Genomic DNA, 16,112 nt, shown 5'->3' on the forward strand with positions numbered 1-16,112 from the left:
ACATGGTGCTTTAAGTTGCTGAAAACCAAAGAGTTCCATAGATAACTATCAAATGTGATGTCCTTCTAAATTACAGTAAAACTTCAGGGTGCATGTGCTTGTGTGGTTTGATTTGTATTTAGTTTAAAGTAGCATCATGTAGGATACCTCCTTTAAAGATGACCATTGCCTTTTAGATATAGAGACTATTGCAGGGCAGAAAAGGGGCAACTCAAATTTGTGCATGTATGTGTGTGTCTTTATATGTATATGTAGTGTTTTATACAAATAAGGCACTCCCACCTAATTACAACAAAGGCATCTTTATATGCTAAAATATCTCCCAATGGTTATATTAGAATGCCACTTATATAGTAACCAAGCTTTTATTCTAAAGCAAATAACCACACATTTCCCTCTACTAAAGGCTCATCTCTTTCCTTCAACTGCCAGCCTCCTCCCTACTCCTCTCTTCTCTACTACTGCTCCAAATTCTCTCACCCTATTTCCAGCTTCTTCTTCCAATGCTCCTTGAACAGGCATGGTTCAAAAAAAAAAAAGCGTTTATTAATCTAATCTTATAGAGCTTTGCAGTGTCCTAATGATCAATAATTTTTACTGAGATCCCACTTTCTGCCCATCACTTCTCAGTGTTCTAAAGAATAATCCTTGCACTTCAGGTGTTTACAGAGTGGGGAGAAAAATATAATATATGTTGAATCACAAAATCTCAGTTTTGAAAGGACTGAAGAGCTCTGATCAACCTTCTTACTGCGTGAGGCTTCCTCTCTGCATATACTGACAAACCCATGACTCAGCCCATGCTCCCATGCTTTCCAGGGTAGGGAAATCACTACTTTTGACAGATAAATTGATTACATATTTCTTCTGAATAATGGGATAAAATTGGATTTCTGACACTTTTTCCCATTGGCCTAATTATGCTAAATTAATAGTTCCTCCACACACAAGTTTCTCAAAATTCTGGAAGTTTTCTAATAATATCAGCGTTAGGTCCTAGGCCATCTCTTCTTACTACTTACACTTTCCTTGGGCAAGATTTTCTCTCCCATGACTTTCTTGCTCTCACTATGATAACGACTCCCAGATGTGTACCTCCAACTCAGATTTCTCCGTTGCACACCGGATCTGAGTATCCATTTATTTCCAATGTCTCACAAGTCTCCCAAACTCAATTGCCCTCATCATGTCCCTCAGCTGCAAAACTGTCTCTCTTCTCTTGGTCCCCTGTGTTAGTGACATCTTCACCTGCCTACTTGCTCAAACCTCACAGTCAATCTTTGTCTTCTCATTTCCTCTCACTCCCATAATGGACACAGAGAGTGACAGGATTTTAAAAATATTTGAGTGACATGGTGAAATGGATTATTTAAGAAAAATTCTTCTGTAGGAATGTATATCAAAGAAATTATAGATTCAGGAATTAACATGAGGGGAGCACAGAGAAAACAGATATTGCCAGCAGTAATACAGTGGGAAGTAGAAGAGTGTTGGGGCAAGAGTCTAGGAAATAAAAATAGAAAGGGACAGATAAAAGGACATATAAAGAAAGAAGCAATCAGACTATTCTTATATCAATATAATGTAAAGAAATGATATAAGCTAAATCTGACTAGCTTCAAAATAGAGAGGAGCCATTTTAACAATACTTTTCCTCTGAGTAATTCCCTTTCTGTATTCAGTCCCTGATTCTCCTAAGAATGGGTGATGTGAAAAATGAGGACAGGATATCTGTTGTTGTTTTCTGAGAGCTACACCTGGTTACTTCCTTCAGTGAGAGGCTGGGAATATTCCCAAACTACTTTATGAGATGTGAGCTTCAATAACACTAACACTTCACTTTGAAGATAATTTCACATGCAAATAATTCTCATGAGTAGGAAATTCTATTACGTATTGAAACCAGCTTTCATGAGAGCTAAATAATTGTTATGAACAAATAGCGTTGGTTAGTGTTAGGTGGAGTAATAATGATGATACCTAGTAGATGCACTGTATTTAGCTAAAGGAACCCTCAAAGCATTTTATGAGAAAACCAAGAGCTGAGAATATTTTACAAGCTCAGAACAACAGAGTGCAGTTCGGTTGTCAGCTGGAGTGTTGACAAAGCAGGTACCAACTCGACATTTTAATTGTTGCTTGAGCTTGCACGAAAAATAGGATTAATTCCCAAGGAATTGAAATGCAGCTAAGACAGGTTGGTAATGACATCTTTCCCCTCTCTGAGGAGCTGGTATTTTGTAGGGAGCTGGGTTACTTTAATTTTACATGCATCATGCCTCGAAACTTGAAGTATGCTATATGATAGAAATGATGGCAGCCACAGGGAGATCACAGGGGTCAAACTTAATGGGAATCTCCATACTTTCAAGATAAGTTGTTTTAGCAACTAACTCGAACATAAACACAATAAAAGATCCAGAACTCAATATCTAGTAATAGGTTTTTATCGAAAATCTATACACCCATCATGGGATTAAATGATGTGTGAAAGAGGACATTTGTGTGGTGCTAGAAAAAATTTTTATGTAGATTATTTTATTATAGCTTCATGAAAATTCTATGAGGTAGTTAAAGCAAATAATAGCAGGAAGTCCCAATCATAAATGAATAAAATGAAGTTCAGAGAGCCCTGTAACTCATGGACCCCAGAATCAATTATTGATGTTGCAAGTACTTTTATCTAGATATTCTATGCTTTTCCCAACAAATTACACTCTCTCCCAAGGCAAGCTTAAGATTAACCTTTAACAAAAGTAGTGTCTATGTTAGTTTATTAATTCAAATTGAAGCACAGAAAATAGAGGAATTAGAAAGAAAAAATCGAGTGCAACAATTGTTGGCAATGGCATAATTTTAACAGTGTTTCCTCATTCTGATTTGGCTCTAAAGCTTGCATTCATTCTACTCTCTAGCTCTCTGTACAAACCTACTGTCAGAATCTCAGCTCCTATTTCACCTTGTTCATATCACTCATCATATTAAACCATATTTTGTAGCATCCATGGTATTCTCTCCTGCCAGACTCTGAGACTATTATGCAAGGATAGCAAATGATTTTTCGAAAGTCTCACATGATATACATGGCAGTGCAGAGATTTGAAGCAAAGCTGAAAGAATAGAAAACCCATAATACTCTTAACCACTATGCTAGGCTCTCTTGTATATTCTAATCAATAATCAGAGAAGTGTCACATGATTTGTACATATACAAACAGGGAATAAAGAGTTGTGATCTGTTCTTTTGGATATTTGTTAAAACAATAAATAAATCACTGGTGACTTCTTTAATAACATTCAGTAAATATATTCGATGACCTTAAATTCCCAATCTATAAATTCATAGATAGATCCATGAAATATATCCTGCTCACTATTCACCTTTAAAAAGTTGACAAAAATTTACCTTAGAAAAAAGGTAAAAAGTTGATTAAAAAAATTGATACAAAAGTTGATAAAAAAGGTGAAAAGTTGATAAAAATTCACCTTAGAAAGATGATATTCATTATTCACTTTAAAAAGTAATTGAATCTGAGCCAGTGCAGGGGAGCAAAAACAAACAAATAAGTAATATAAGCTAAGAAGTTGGAGGTGTACCTGTTAGGATTGTTCTCAGCTGACCATACAAACCTGATGCAGAGACTTAAGCAAATGAGTTTATTTTTCTCACATAAGAAGTCCGGAAGTAGGCAGTTACAGGCTGGAACAGAAGTGCAGAACGCCATTAGGCATCTCTTATCTTTCCATTTTGTCATTCTTAATGGGCAAGGGGAGGGAGGCCTTTTGTTTCCATGGTCACAAGATGACTGTTACACTCCTAGGCATCACGTACAAATTCTAGGCAGGAAGAAAGGAGAAGGGCAAAGGGCAAAAAGAACACCCTAGAAAGTCCCTGGAAGATCTCTATTTATATCAAATTAGAGCTGTTCCAGGAATTTGGAAAATTTAGTTGGGCATGTGGTTTCAGTGAACAAAATTAGGGGCTGTCAGTAAGGAAGGTGGTGAGAAAAGATACACAGGACACAACCCTCATTATCAACAATTAAAAGACATTAACAGACCGCCAGGGCGGGAAAGTGCCCGGCGGTCGGTTGCAGAGAGGGTCCTCGCCCCGCCCCCTCGGGCCGGGTTTCCGCGCACCCGGAAGGCGTGTTCCCGGCTGTCGGACCCAGAGGTGGTCGCCGGTTGAAACCCCGCTCCCCGTCGCTGGTGCCATGGAGGCCGCAGTGGCGGCAGAAGTTGAAAATGAGGACGGCGACGGCGACAGCAATTGCGGGGACCTGTGCTTCATGGACAAAGGCTTGCGAAGCTCTGAACTTGGTCCTGGAATGGCTATCACCAGGAGAGGTTCAAGTTATAAATAGCAGTATTTGAAGGAGTGAAGAGTTGAGTTCCGTTTAGAGGAGGTGCATTCTAAATTCCAACAAGCATCTCAGAGTTATCTTTAGATTCAGCCATTCATGCCATCAATCTTCACTGCAATAATATCACCGAGATTAAAGCCATTGATCATGTTTGGAATTTACAACATTTAGATCTGTCATCTAATCAAATAATTAAAATTGAAGGGCTAACTACACTAACAAAACTATGCACTTTAAATTTGTCCTGCAATTTGATCACAAGAGTAGAAGGACTTGAAGCACTAACTAATCTGACTAGACTGAATTTATCTTACAACCACATAAATGATCTTAGTGGTTTTATGCTCCTTCATGGGCTGAAGCATAAATTAAGATATATTGACCTACATAGTAATTGTATAGATAGTATCCATCACTTACTTCAGTGTATGGTAGGATTGCACTTCTTGACTTATCTTACTTTGGATAAAAATGGAGAGAATAATCCTGTTTGTCATTTCCCAGGGTACAGAGCGATTATTCTCCAGACTTTGCCACAGCTTAGAATTCTGGATTGTAAGAACATATTTGGTGAAACAGTAAATTTGTCCGAAATAAATTCATCACACCTACAGTGCTTAGAAGGTCTTTTGGATAATTTAGTCTCTTCTGATTCTCCCCAAAATATAAGTGAAGATGAGATCATTGGTAGTACACCAGCGGTAACACCGAACATTGATCAGTTAACACCCTTGGATCAACTTGAAAGCACACCAGCTGCTTTGACGTCCTTTGTATCTGTGTGTCCATCTTCTGAGCCAGAGAAAATTAATCATAACAGTGATTTTCAGGATGATATGCAACTTCAGAAATCAGATTATCAAATTTTACAGCTTCTCAGTGAAACCTCTAATTGTTTATTAGATAATGTTCCTGAAAGAGACATCAGACCAAAAAGAGACACCGAAGTGACTTCTGAAAGTGACGTTGGAAACAGAAGAGGAAGCAATAGAAAAATTCCTCAAAGATCAAAAATCCCGTATTACTCCAGAACTACTCAGACTTCTAAGCACTGCAGTAAAAACAGCTCTTTCATAAGTTGTAATCGTAAAATGAAACAGCCTTACCTTAGAGATTTATATGTAAGATCGTGTTTTGCTAACTCTAATACATTAGAAGAATCAGATGAACAGAAGACTGAAGTAATGAAAGTAGACCCATGTAGCACAGAAGACACCACTTACCGGTCCCTTGTTGAACAGCTAGATCAAGAAAGAGAGAAGAGATGGAAAGCTGAACAAGCTGAAAAGAAACTTATTGATTATATTGATGAACTGCATAACCATGCAAAAGAGAAAAAAGATATTCATAGCCTGGCTCTACTTACCACAGATAGGCTAAAGGAAATTATTTTTAAAGAAAGAAATTCCAAAATGCAACTCGAATTTATGGTTCACAAACTTCAAAATGAAATTAAAAAACTAACTGTTGAATTAATTAAAGCAAGAGATCAACAAGAGGATCATCTGAAAGCCCTAAGAACCATGGAAAAAGCATTAGAAAAAATGGAAAGGCAAAAAGCAAAGCAACAGGCAGCACAGATGAGACTTATTCAAGAGGTGGAGCTCAAAGCTTCAGCTGCTGATAAAGAAATAAATTTACTTAGAACATCTCTTCATCAAGAAAAGGAAAAAGTAAAACAACTTCATGAACTTTTTGCACTGAAAGAAGAAGGACACAGGAAAGAACTTGAAACAAGGGAACTTTTTAATGATGCTGAGTTCCAGAATGCCTTAGCTAAAGGAATAGCCAAAGAAAAGAGAAAACATGAGCAAGATATAAAAGAATACCAGGAAAAAATTGACATATTAAACCAGCAGTATATGAATTTAGAAGATGAATTCCGGGTTGCTTTAACGGTTGAAGCCAGAAGATTTAAAGATGTTAAAGATGGTTTTGAAAATGTTGCAGCAGAGTTAGCAAAGAGCAAACATGCTCTTGTTTGGGCTCAACGAAAAGAAAATGAGTCTTCCTCTTTAATTAGAGATCTGACATGTATGGTGAAGGAACAAAAAATAAAACTTGCAGAAGTTTCCAAACTGAAACATGAAACAGCAGCAAATTTACAGAATCAAATCAGCACCCTTGAAGTTTTGATTGAAGATGACAAGGAGAAGAGTATTCAAATAGAACTTCTCAAGCATGAAAAAGTCCAGCTTATTTCTGAGCTAGCAGCCAAGGAATCGCTAATTCATGGTTTAAGGACAGAAAGAAAAGTATGGGGAGAAGAGCTGGCACAGCAGGGAGCATCTCTATCCCAAAATCGTGGAAAATTAGAAGCAAAAATTGAAAATTTATGTAGAGAGAATGAATCTCTGCAAAAGGCAAATGAACGTGATAATGATGCGTTAAGAATTAAGAACAAAATCATAGAAGACCAAACTGAAACCATTAGAAAATTAAAAATTTGTGTACAGGAAAGAGATGAACACATTAAAACATTACAAGAGCAGATCACTGAGATACAAAAATGTACTCAAGAACAACTTGAGGAAAAATCGTCACAACTGGATGTTATAATGGAGAAATTGGAAAAACACAATGAAAGAAAAGAACAACTAAAACAACAGTTGAAAGAAAAGGAAATAAAACTTGAGGAAATTAGAAAAGCTTATAGTATACTTAACCAGAAGTGGCATGATAAAGGAGAACTTCTGCATCATCTAGAAATACAAGTAAAAGAAGTGAAAGAAAAATTTGAAAACAAGGAAAGGAAACTTAAAGAGGAAAGAGACAAAAGTATTGTACTACAAAAGGATGCACTAGAAAAACTTCATAGTATGGATGATGCCTTTAAAAAACAAGTTGATGCAATTGTTGAAGCTCATCAAGCTGAAATACTACAACTGGCAAATGAAAAGCAGAAGTATATTGATTCTGCAAATGAAAAGGTTTATCAAGTCGAAGAAGAAATGCGTGAGCTTCTGGAAGAAACATGCAAGAACAAAAAGTCAATGGAGGAAAAAATTAAACAACTCTCTTTTGCTCTAAGTGAAATTCAGCAAGAATTGTGATGATTCTGAGAAAGAAATTCATTGAAATATACCAGCAAACCTATTGTAAAAATGATTAAATATTGTAACAGTAGTAACTTCTATGACTTTGAAATGTCTCTTTCTACACATTTCATTCTGAATATATTTTTTAAAACTTTGATCAAGTATTTAATTGTGTATACAGGTTTTTATAATAAATTAATAATTGTGTGTAATAGAACAAAAAAAAAAAAAAAAAAAAAAAAAGACATTAACAAAACTGTCATTATTTATAGACAATAGGTTTGTGGAATAAATTCCAAAAGAACCTATGGAGAAACTACTGGAGCCAAAAATTCTACACACACACACACACACAAATGAATTCCTGTGTATCAGTGACAATCAGAAAATACACCAAAAAGAGAATATCTACAATAGCCACAAAATTTATTTTCTATCTAGGAATAAATAAATCTAATGAAAGATGCAAAGCTTATGGAGAAACATGTAGAACTTTATTTAGAAAACATAAACAAGTATCTATATAAATGGAAAGCTATATCATGATAATGGATGTAAAGAGCCAATATTCAGAACATTTTTTCTCTCCAAGTTAATCTACAAATTCAATGCAACAAGACTTTTTTTGGTAGAACAGTATTTTATAATGCTATTTTCTGCCCAAACTGATCGTACAATTCACGATGAATTTTTAATGTCCTTTATTTTGCAAATGTTACAGATTTAAAGTTGTCAAATTTATCATTCTTTTCATCTATTGAATGTGATTTCTTGTTTAATATATTCCCTTCTCTGAGATCAGAAAGATAGTTTCTGTCTTTTTAGGAGGGCTTTCCTTTTTTTCATCTTTTCAAAATAAACCGTGACTGAATCAAAGACCTCATGGAACTTGGTGAACAAGTTTTAGGTTACAAGGTGGAATTCTACAGAGCATGTTAATGGAACATGTCTGCTAAACATTCTTTCAAGACCTTAAGAGAAGGAAAAAAAAATACAAGCTGTTTATAGTCAAGTTCTCATATAGGCTGTTTGCTTAGTTCAGGCAGCCAACATCATTCTCTGCTGGTCAAGAGAAGACAATCATGTGATACTGTCATCAGACAGGAAGCTCGGGCTCACACACATGCTCTTTGGGGGTTTTCCCTGCACCTCCAGCTGTATTTGGAACTCATAATTTGCCACACAGTTTTCTTGAATTTGAGCTATACTATGCCAGCTTCTGTTTTAAATTTTAACAAATATTCCCTTTCTCCGTAGGCTCCACAGCGTTTTTTTTTTCCAATCCTATAATAGTTCTCTAATCCTGAAGTCATAGTCCTCCTCTTAAATAATGTTTCTTTTCCTGAACATCTGAGAAATATACATTTTATATTCCATCCCTGAATTTTTCACTTTTCAACTTCTGATGGCAAGTAGAGAAGCAACAACTACTGTAGCTGCTACTGGAAATAACCAGAGGCTCCCAAAATCCTCTTTGGAAAACACCGTTTGGCAGAAGTGTTTCACAGCAACATTTAAGAGAAAGGTTTTTTATTTTCCTCCTGCTGTTTTTCCCAGCACTTGTTCATTCATCCTGCTTCCTCCATCCAAGCCTTCCCAAGGCACAGCTACCACCTCCTCTCTTCTCTTCATGGTGTACCAGTCCTGCCATCCATTCCCTCAGCCTAAATCACTCAGCTAGGCTATTCTGTACTATTGAGTGGAGCTGGTATAAATGGACTTCTATCTGGTACCTCCTCCCTGATCTGTTTGTATTGTAAGAGGAATTTTAATTGGTCCTAATATAAATAACTATCTTTCATGTGAATATGGAGATAGAATACTTCCCTCAGAGTAGTTGTAGAGGAGGCTAACGTGAGCTCATGCATGTGAAAAATTTGTACAAAATCATAGAGCATTAGTGGGATGTAAAGAGTGATTGTTTTTATTTCTACCACTGGCAGGAAAATGAGGGGACTATTTGCTCAAACTGGCTTCTTTTGTGCCCCTCCAGCATATCAATTAGGCACTGCCTACTTTAAGAAGCAGCAGCTGGGAACATAGGTACTGTTCAAATTCCAGGAAAACTGCCATGGTAGGAAAATTAAAACGAAACCAAGAGGGAAGATAAAGCATAAGATATATGCCTAGAGATCTTATATAGAGGTCTGAGAAAGAGATCTGAGATAATCAGCATGCTTTTATACTAAGGATTACTATGGATATAAAAGTAATCACCCAGGCAGTATGTGTAAAATGAGAAGGGAAGAGGCTTCAGGTCAGAACCCTGGGAAGCACAAATATATAAGGATTAGGCCAAGAGAAGAGAAGTCTCCAAAGGAGGATTCAGAGAGATGGGAAGAGAACCAGGAAATAACACCATCACCTATTATATATTGACACCTTCCATGTACCAGAACATATGTTAATCTTTTCACATATATTTTTCCTCCTCACAATTACACAACCCTCTAAGGTAGGAATGATTGTTGTCTTCAAAACATAGATAAGATTTAGAAAGGGTAAGTAACTTTCCTAATCCATAGAACTAAGAACAGTCTTGCTGGGTGTTTTAGTTTCCTAGGCTGCTCAAAGCAGATACCATGAGAAGCATTGACTTAAACAATGGGAATGTATTAGCTTACAGTTTGGGGCCAGGAAAATGTCCAAATCAAGATATCATCAAGGTGATGCTTTTTTCCTGAAGACTGGCTGCTGTCGATCCTTGGCTCCTCTGCCACATGGCAGGACACATGGCAGCATCTGCTGTTCTCTCCCTTCTCTTCTGGGTTTTGTTCCTTTCAGTTTCTTGATTCTGTGTGTGTTTTTTCCTCTTTCTCTCTTTCTCTCTCTCTCACTCTTTCTCTCTCTTCATTCCATTTATAAAGGACTCCAGAAATAAGATTAAGACCTATCCCATTGGAGTGATGAATGCACAATTATATAATGGTACTGTGAACAATTGATTATACACTGTGGATGATTATATAGTTTGTAAATACATCTCAATAAAATTGAATTTAAAAAAAAGACCTATCCTGATTAAGATGGATCTCACCTTAACTGAAGTAGCATCCTCAAAAAGTCCTGCTTACAATGGTTTCCCACCCATGAGAACAGATTATCTTTAAGAACATGTTTTTCTGGGTTACGTACAGCTTCAAACCACTACACTGTGATTCTGTGGTACATTAAACCATTGGCCCATTTCCTCATGGTTTCTTGTATCCGTATCTTTGCCATGGGACTTTGTAGTCCTTCCCATTAGAGGCAGAGTGTATGCCCCCACCCGTTGACTTTGAGCTCAGCTGTTGAGTTTTTTTTTTTTTAATTCATTTTTGTAGAGATATATTCACATACCATGCAGTCATAACAAAGTGTACATTCAATTGTTCACAGTACTATCATATAGTTGTGTACTCTATATATTCAAAAATAATAAGAATAAAAAGTAAAGTAAAAAAGAACAATTAAAGTGAAAAAGAGCACTGGGTGCCTTTTTTTTTTTTTTTTTTGCCCCCATTTTTCTACTCATTCATCCATACACTGGACTAAGGGGAATGTGGTCTTTATGGCTTTCCCAATATATTGTCAGCCATTGAGTTTTAATAGTCAAAGGAACATGGGCAGAAATGACAATGTCCCTGTTCCAAACTAGGACTGAAGTGGCTCCTCATGTTTCCATTTACTCTCTTGTGTTTCTGGCATCACCCCTTTGTAACTGCTGCCTCCTCCTCCTGGTCCCTAGAACGACTATGCAGGGAGTGTACCTGAGCTCTACCTGCAGCTAGCTGGGCCTGCAGTTTGAGGTACAGTTAGATAGCCAAGCCCAGTCTAGATCAGCAAAGACACATGTTGATCCAAAGAGACATGACCAAATCCAGCTGAGACCAGCAGAGTCATCCCAGCTGATGTGTGGACACATGAGAAATAAATTTTATGGTTTCATTCCCTGAACAGTGTGTGGTTGTGTGTTACACAGTGTTACTGTGGGAATATCTAAGTGATACAGAAATCAACCCAGGAAGTTTGATCCCAGAATCTTGTGCTCTTTTTTGATCTTAACTGTATCAAAGGAGTAGAGTTTTTAGAAAGAGTGGTCATTATGGCCAAATGCTGCAATATTAAATAATTGTAAAATGTATCGTATGTGACTTTCAAAATATTTTCTCTGCAGATAGGTTTGAATTATAGTGTGGTTTCTCAGCCAACCTGCAGACCAGCAGCAGGCACAGAAGGTTCGCACAAGAACAGGCAGTGTAACAGACAAACAGATGTCTCAGGAAGAAAACTCCATGTAGACAGCTGGCAGATGGGACTCCATGGCTGCAAGCCCTTGGCATGGCCAGAGATCCAAGCTTTAATGCTGGAACATCTGACAAGGCATCCAAGGGGAAGAAGTGAAGTAGCACCAAAAGTGGAAATCAGGCATGAGGTATTTTGCTATACGTTAATGCCATTTCCTAGAAAATCCACCTTTGGTAATGAGTAATCCACAACTAGTCACCACTGAGAGCAAGGCATAAACATTATCAGGCTATTTAGTCCTTACTGTTTTATTCTTTTTTTTATTAGGTCATCAAGTTACTAGGCATTCTGTTACAAAATTTTGATGAAGATTTTTGAATCAAATATTCCATAATAAAAGACAGTACCAAAATAGATAATTTCCTATTTGATCCAGAAGAAATATTTACACAATTTTTCTTAGACTGCAAATATCTCATTTAGAAAAGAGAACAAAATAATCTTAGCAGTTGCTTCCACCTTAGATTACTTATGGAAGAGCTTTTTTATTTTAAAATTAAATAAAGCTAGTAAACATAGCACTGAGCTCTTTGAAGTAACTAAACTTCTTAGAGCAATTTACTGGGAAAACTTAGGAATTCTTTAAGGACCTTGATATGTGGAAGTTTACAATCCCTGATGTTCCAGTTTGCTAAAGCTTCTATTATGCAAAATACCAGAAATGGATTAGTTTTTATAAAGGGGATTTATTAGATTACAAATTTACAGTTCTAAAGCCATAAAAGTGTCCAAACTAACACACCAACAATAGGGTGCCTTCACTGGAGAAAGGCTGATGGTGTCCAGAACACCTCTGTCAGCTGGGAAGGCACATGGCCAGCGTCTGCTGGTCCTTTACTCCTGGGTTCAGTTTCAAAATGGCTCCAAAATGTCTCTGAGCTTCTGTTTCTCTTAGCTTCTCTTTCTCAGCTCCTGTGCATCCTTGCTTGTTCTCCCAGAGCATTTCTCTCTAAGTTTCTCGGGTCCTCTCTTAGCTGCTCTGCAGCAAACTCTGGGCTACATCTCTTAGCTTAGCATCTCCAAACATCTGTCTATCTGCATCTCCAAGCATCTAGGTCTGTGTCTATCCCTGAGCTTTCTTAAGGACTCCAGTAAACTATTAAGACCCACCTTGAATGGATGAGGTCACACCTCCATGGAAAGAATCTAATCAAAAGTTCTTACCCACAGTTGGGTGGGTCACATCTCCATGGAAACAACCTAAACAAAAGATCCAACCTGTAAAAAAGTCTGCACCCACAGGATTGGATTAAAAGAACATGGCTTTTGTGGGGGACATAACAGATTCAAACCAGCACACCTGACAATATTGTAATATGAGGAAGCTTACAACCAAAAACACTAAAGGAAAATATAAAAATGAAAAACCATCCATTAGAACAGGAACTGGGGAGCTGTGACTACCCCTTATCACAAAACTTGAAGAATTTTGGTTAGATATAGTGGATTTGGGACAATATCAAAGACTGACTAAAAAATCCTCTTCTCAAGAGAATGGGGCAACATTACAGAGAATAAGAAAAAGGAACCCTGGCAATGGAAACACTGGCAGAATATTCCTTGAGAGCCATACTTCAAGGGCTGACTGCTTCCTGGTGGCTGTTGGAGAATCGGGAGTGACTATAAGTGGAACCTCTGACCACCGAGGGTTAAGAACATCCTGAGCCTTCAGCAGCAGGGCTTTGAGAGGAAGTGGCAGCTACATCCAACAGCTAACTTGGGGATAGTACGTGTTTTTAACATCCAGCTTCTCAACAGAATTAGGTGCTGACTCCAACATGAGATAGTACTTTCTGAAATGGAGAGGGTTTCTCTCATCTGAAGGGGAATCTAAAGGTGACAGTGAAGTGTGGAGAGACGAGTAACACCTCACTCAGAGCTGCAACAAGTAAAGAGCAATCATAATGGCTGTGCTGGAAGAGAAAGTGGTTAGTGCTTCCCCATAGCTGGACTTCTCTCCAGGGTGCCCTGTCTGGTTCACCCTGACCGGGGATGAATACTTTTAGAAAATAGGGGCATCCCTGGTATGAGACAGAATGCTTCTCCTTAACTGGGAATCAATGGTTCCCTGAAAAAGTTCTAGAAGAACATAGCCGCACTTTGTACCTGGAGTAGAGATACAGTGACATTGAAAGCCAGAGACAGGAAGCTGGCCCCACTGCAGTAGTTCCCAATGAAAGAGGAAAATCCATGCAGAGACTCTACACCACATGCCCACTCCCATTTCCCCCTCAACTGTAGACATCCATGCTTTGAACTGGTAATATAATGATTGTTTTCTTAATTGTCATTCAGGATTCTAGATTAATTTCTAAAAGAAAGTTCTTGATGGAGCCCAGTAAAAAGGCAGGGGGACCCAAGGAGAACCTGCACAGACTATTTAGGAACATTCATCATGCCTAGATAAGCTTGTCCTCATTCAAAAATGAGTAACCAAAAGAAAAGAACACCATTTGGTCTACAAGGAGGTGCTGCAACATGAAAGAAAACAAGCATAGCATGGAAGGACCAGGTAAAGAGCATACTTCTGAAAATTTACTCTGGAAACAGAGTTAAATTTTTGGATGGAAAATGCATTGCATTCTCAAATAAAGAAAATATCTTACAATGAAAAGAAGATGATAAAACAAAAGCTGGAGAGAAAGTGATAGCTGACAGATCTAAGGTAAAGTTTTAAAGAGCAAAGCCACTGCAGAATTCAAAATAGGACCAGTAAACAACATACTCTACACTGCAGAAAATAGGATTACTGATGAATGCTGCCTTGAAAATAATCACTTAGGTTTCAGAGGAAAAAAGACAAAGATAAGAGCATCAGAGAGAAGATGATAGACATAAAAATATGACATAGAAATAATTTATTTTCCTAGAAAAGATAATAGAATAAATGGTGTGGAAATAACATGTAAAGTTATAGAATAATCTTGCCCTAATCTGAGGGAAAACCTTTTGGTTGATAGGATCTTCCGTATCAGGCAATTTTTTTTAATATTTTTTATTCTAAAATATAACACAGAGAGAGAGAAGTAATAACTTTCCAAGTACAATTTAACAAGTAGTTAGCAAATTTCGAAGAATTTTATGGATTACAGTTCCACAACTTCAGTTATCTCCTTATTGTGAATATAACATATATGCAAAAAGGTAATGTATTTCAAAGTATGATTTAACAAGTAGTTATATAGGAAATTTCCAAAAATGTTATGAGTTACAGCACCATAGCTTCAGTTATTTCCTTACTGTGAAATATAACATATACAAATAGGTGATAATTTTCAAATTACAATTTAAAAGGTAGCTATAGAACAAATTTCAAAGGATGCTATGTGTTACAGTTCCACCATTTCAATTCTTTCCTTCTAGCTATGCTAATACACTAGCAACTAAGAAAAAGAAAATTATATAGAGATTCAGTATTCATGATCCTTTGTTAAATTCCATCTGGTCTGTGGCTACCCCTTTCTCTAGTTTAATCACTTTCCTGAATTTCAGGGATGTCTAGGCAATGACCACCCTAACTTGTTCATGTTAAAAAGGGGTGTCAACTTTCTGAGAAAAGGGGACACATCTGGTTGATGTTCTTGAAAAGGCTGTTGCCTCCAGGTTTCAGGCAAATTTAACAATAAGCAATTGTCTAAACATAGCCTAGAAAAATTAAAAAGATTTATACAAGCACTCAAATAACAACAACAACAAAAAGGAAAACTGATCATCATCAAAGGGGAAAAATTTGTATAGCACATATGGAATATCAGATACCAGAACACAATAGATCAATATTTAGAGGTTTGAGGAAAAAAGATCAAATTTTAGATCAAGATTTAGAGTTTGGAGGAGAAAATTTTATATCCACGTAAGTTGCAGTTCATGTGTGTAAGCAACAGAAAGACTTTTGCATACATAAAGGACTCCAGATGCGTACCTCCAAATAGCCTTCCTGCAATAATTACTTAATGACCTAATTCAACCCAGTACATGAATAAAATTAAGAACTCATTCATGAAATAGTTGATGAAGAACTAGTGGTGAGCACAGAAGCCAGTTAAATTACCTTAAAATATATCATTAGAAATAGAATGCACTCATATTTCTTTTGAGAAATCAAGGTAAATAATGTAAAACTTATAATAGCTTAACAATAATCCATTGGAACAAACATTCCAGAGTTTATCACAGCCAAAACTAGGAGTGGGTAAGAGATGTTTAAGTATGCTAATTCCTTCATCTTACCCAGTCAGGCAGACAGAATTTCATTCCTAGCATTGATAACTTGAGTCATCCAGGTGAGCAGATTATACGGAGATATTATCTTTTTTTAACAAAATATTTTCTTTCATTCATTGGTTAGGATAATAATTGACTAACTTTTCAGTGTGCCTTCTAGAACATAATTTCTTCCAGACCAAGAAGAAATTGCAGCCAT

General features: G+C 36.9%; 1 protein-coding gene across 2 annotated transcripts; it reads left to right on the forward strand.

The window, feature by feature from the left end:
• Positions 1-4,075: 4,075 nt before the first annotated feature.
• Positions 4,076-7,608, forward strand: LOC119506141 (leucine-rich repeat and coiled-coil domain-containing protein 1-like). 2 transcript variants are annotated; one of them, XM_037799070.1, is made up of 2 exons: positions 4,076-4,306; positions 4,426-7,608. In XM_037799070.1, exons 1-2 carry the CDS (start codon positions 4,215-4,217, stop codon positions 7,415-7,417), a joined length of 3,084 nt encoding a protein of 1,027 aa, XP_037654998.1. In that variant the 5' UTR covers positions 4,076-4,214; the 3' UTR covers positions 7,418-7,608. The 2 variants fall into 2 exon arrangements, with proteins under 2 accessions (XP_037654998.1, XP_037654997.1); XM_037799069.1 differs by lacking the exon at positions 4,076-4,306 and having other exon boundaries at positions 4,433-4,700; positions 4,869-7,608.
• Positions 7,609-16,112: the final 8,504 nt, after the last annotated feature.

This window comes from Choloepus didactylus, chromosome 11 (genome assembly GCF_015220235.1).
Source record: "Choloepus didactylus isolate mChoDid1 chromosome 11, mChoDid1.pri, whole genome shotgun sequence".
NCBI lineage: Eukaryota > Metazoa > Chordata > Mammalia > Pilosa > Megalonychidae > Choloepus > Choloepus didactylus.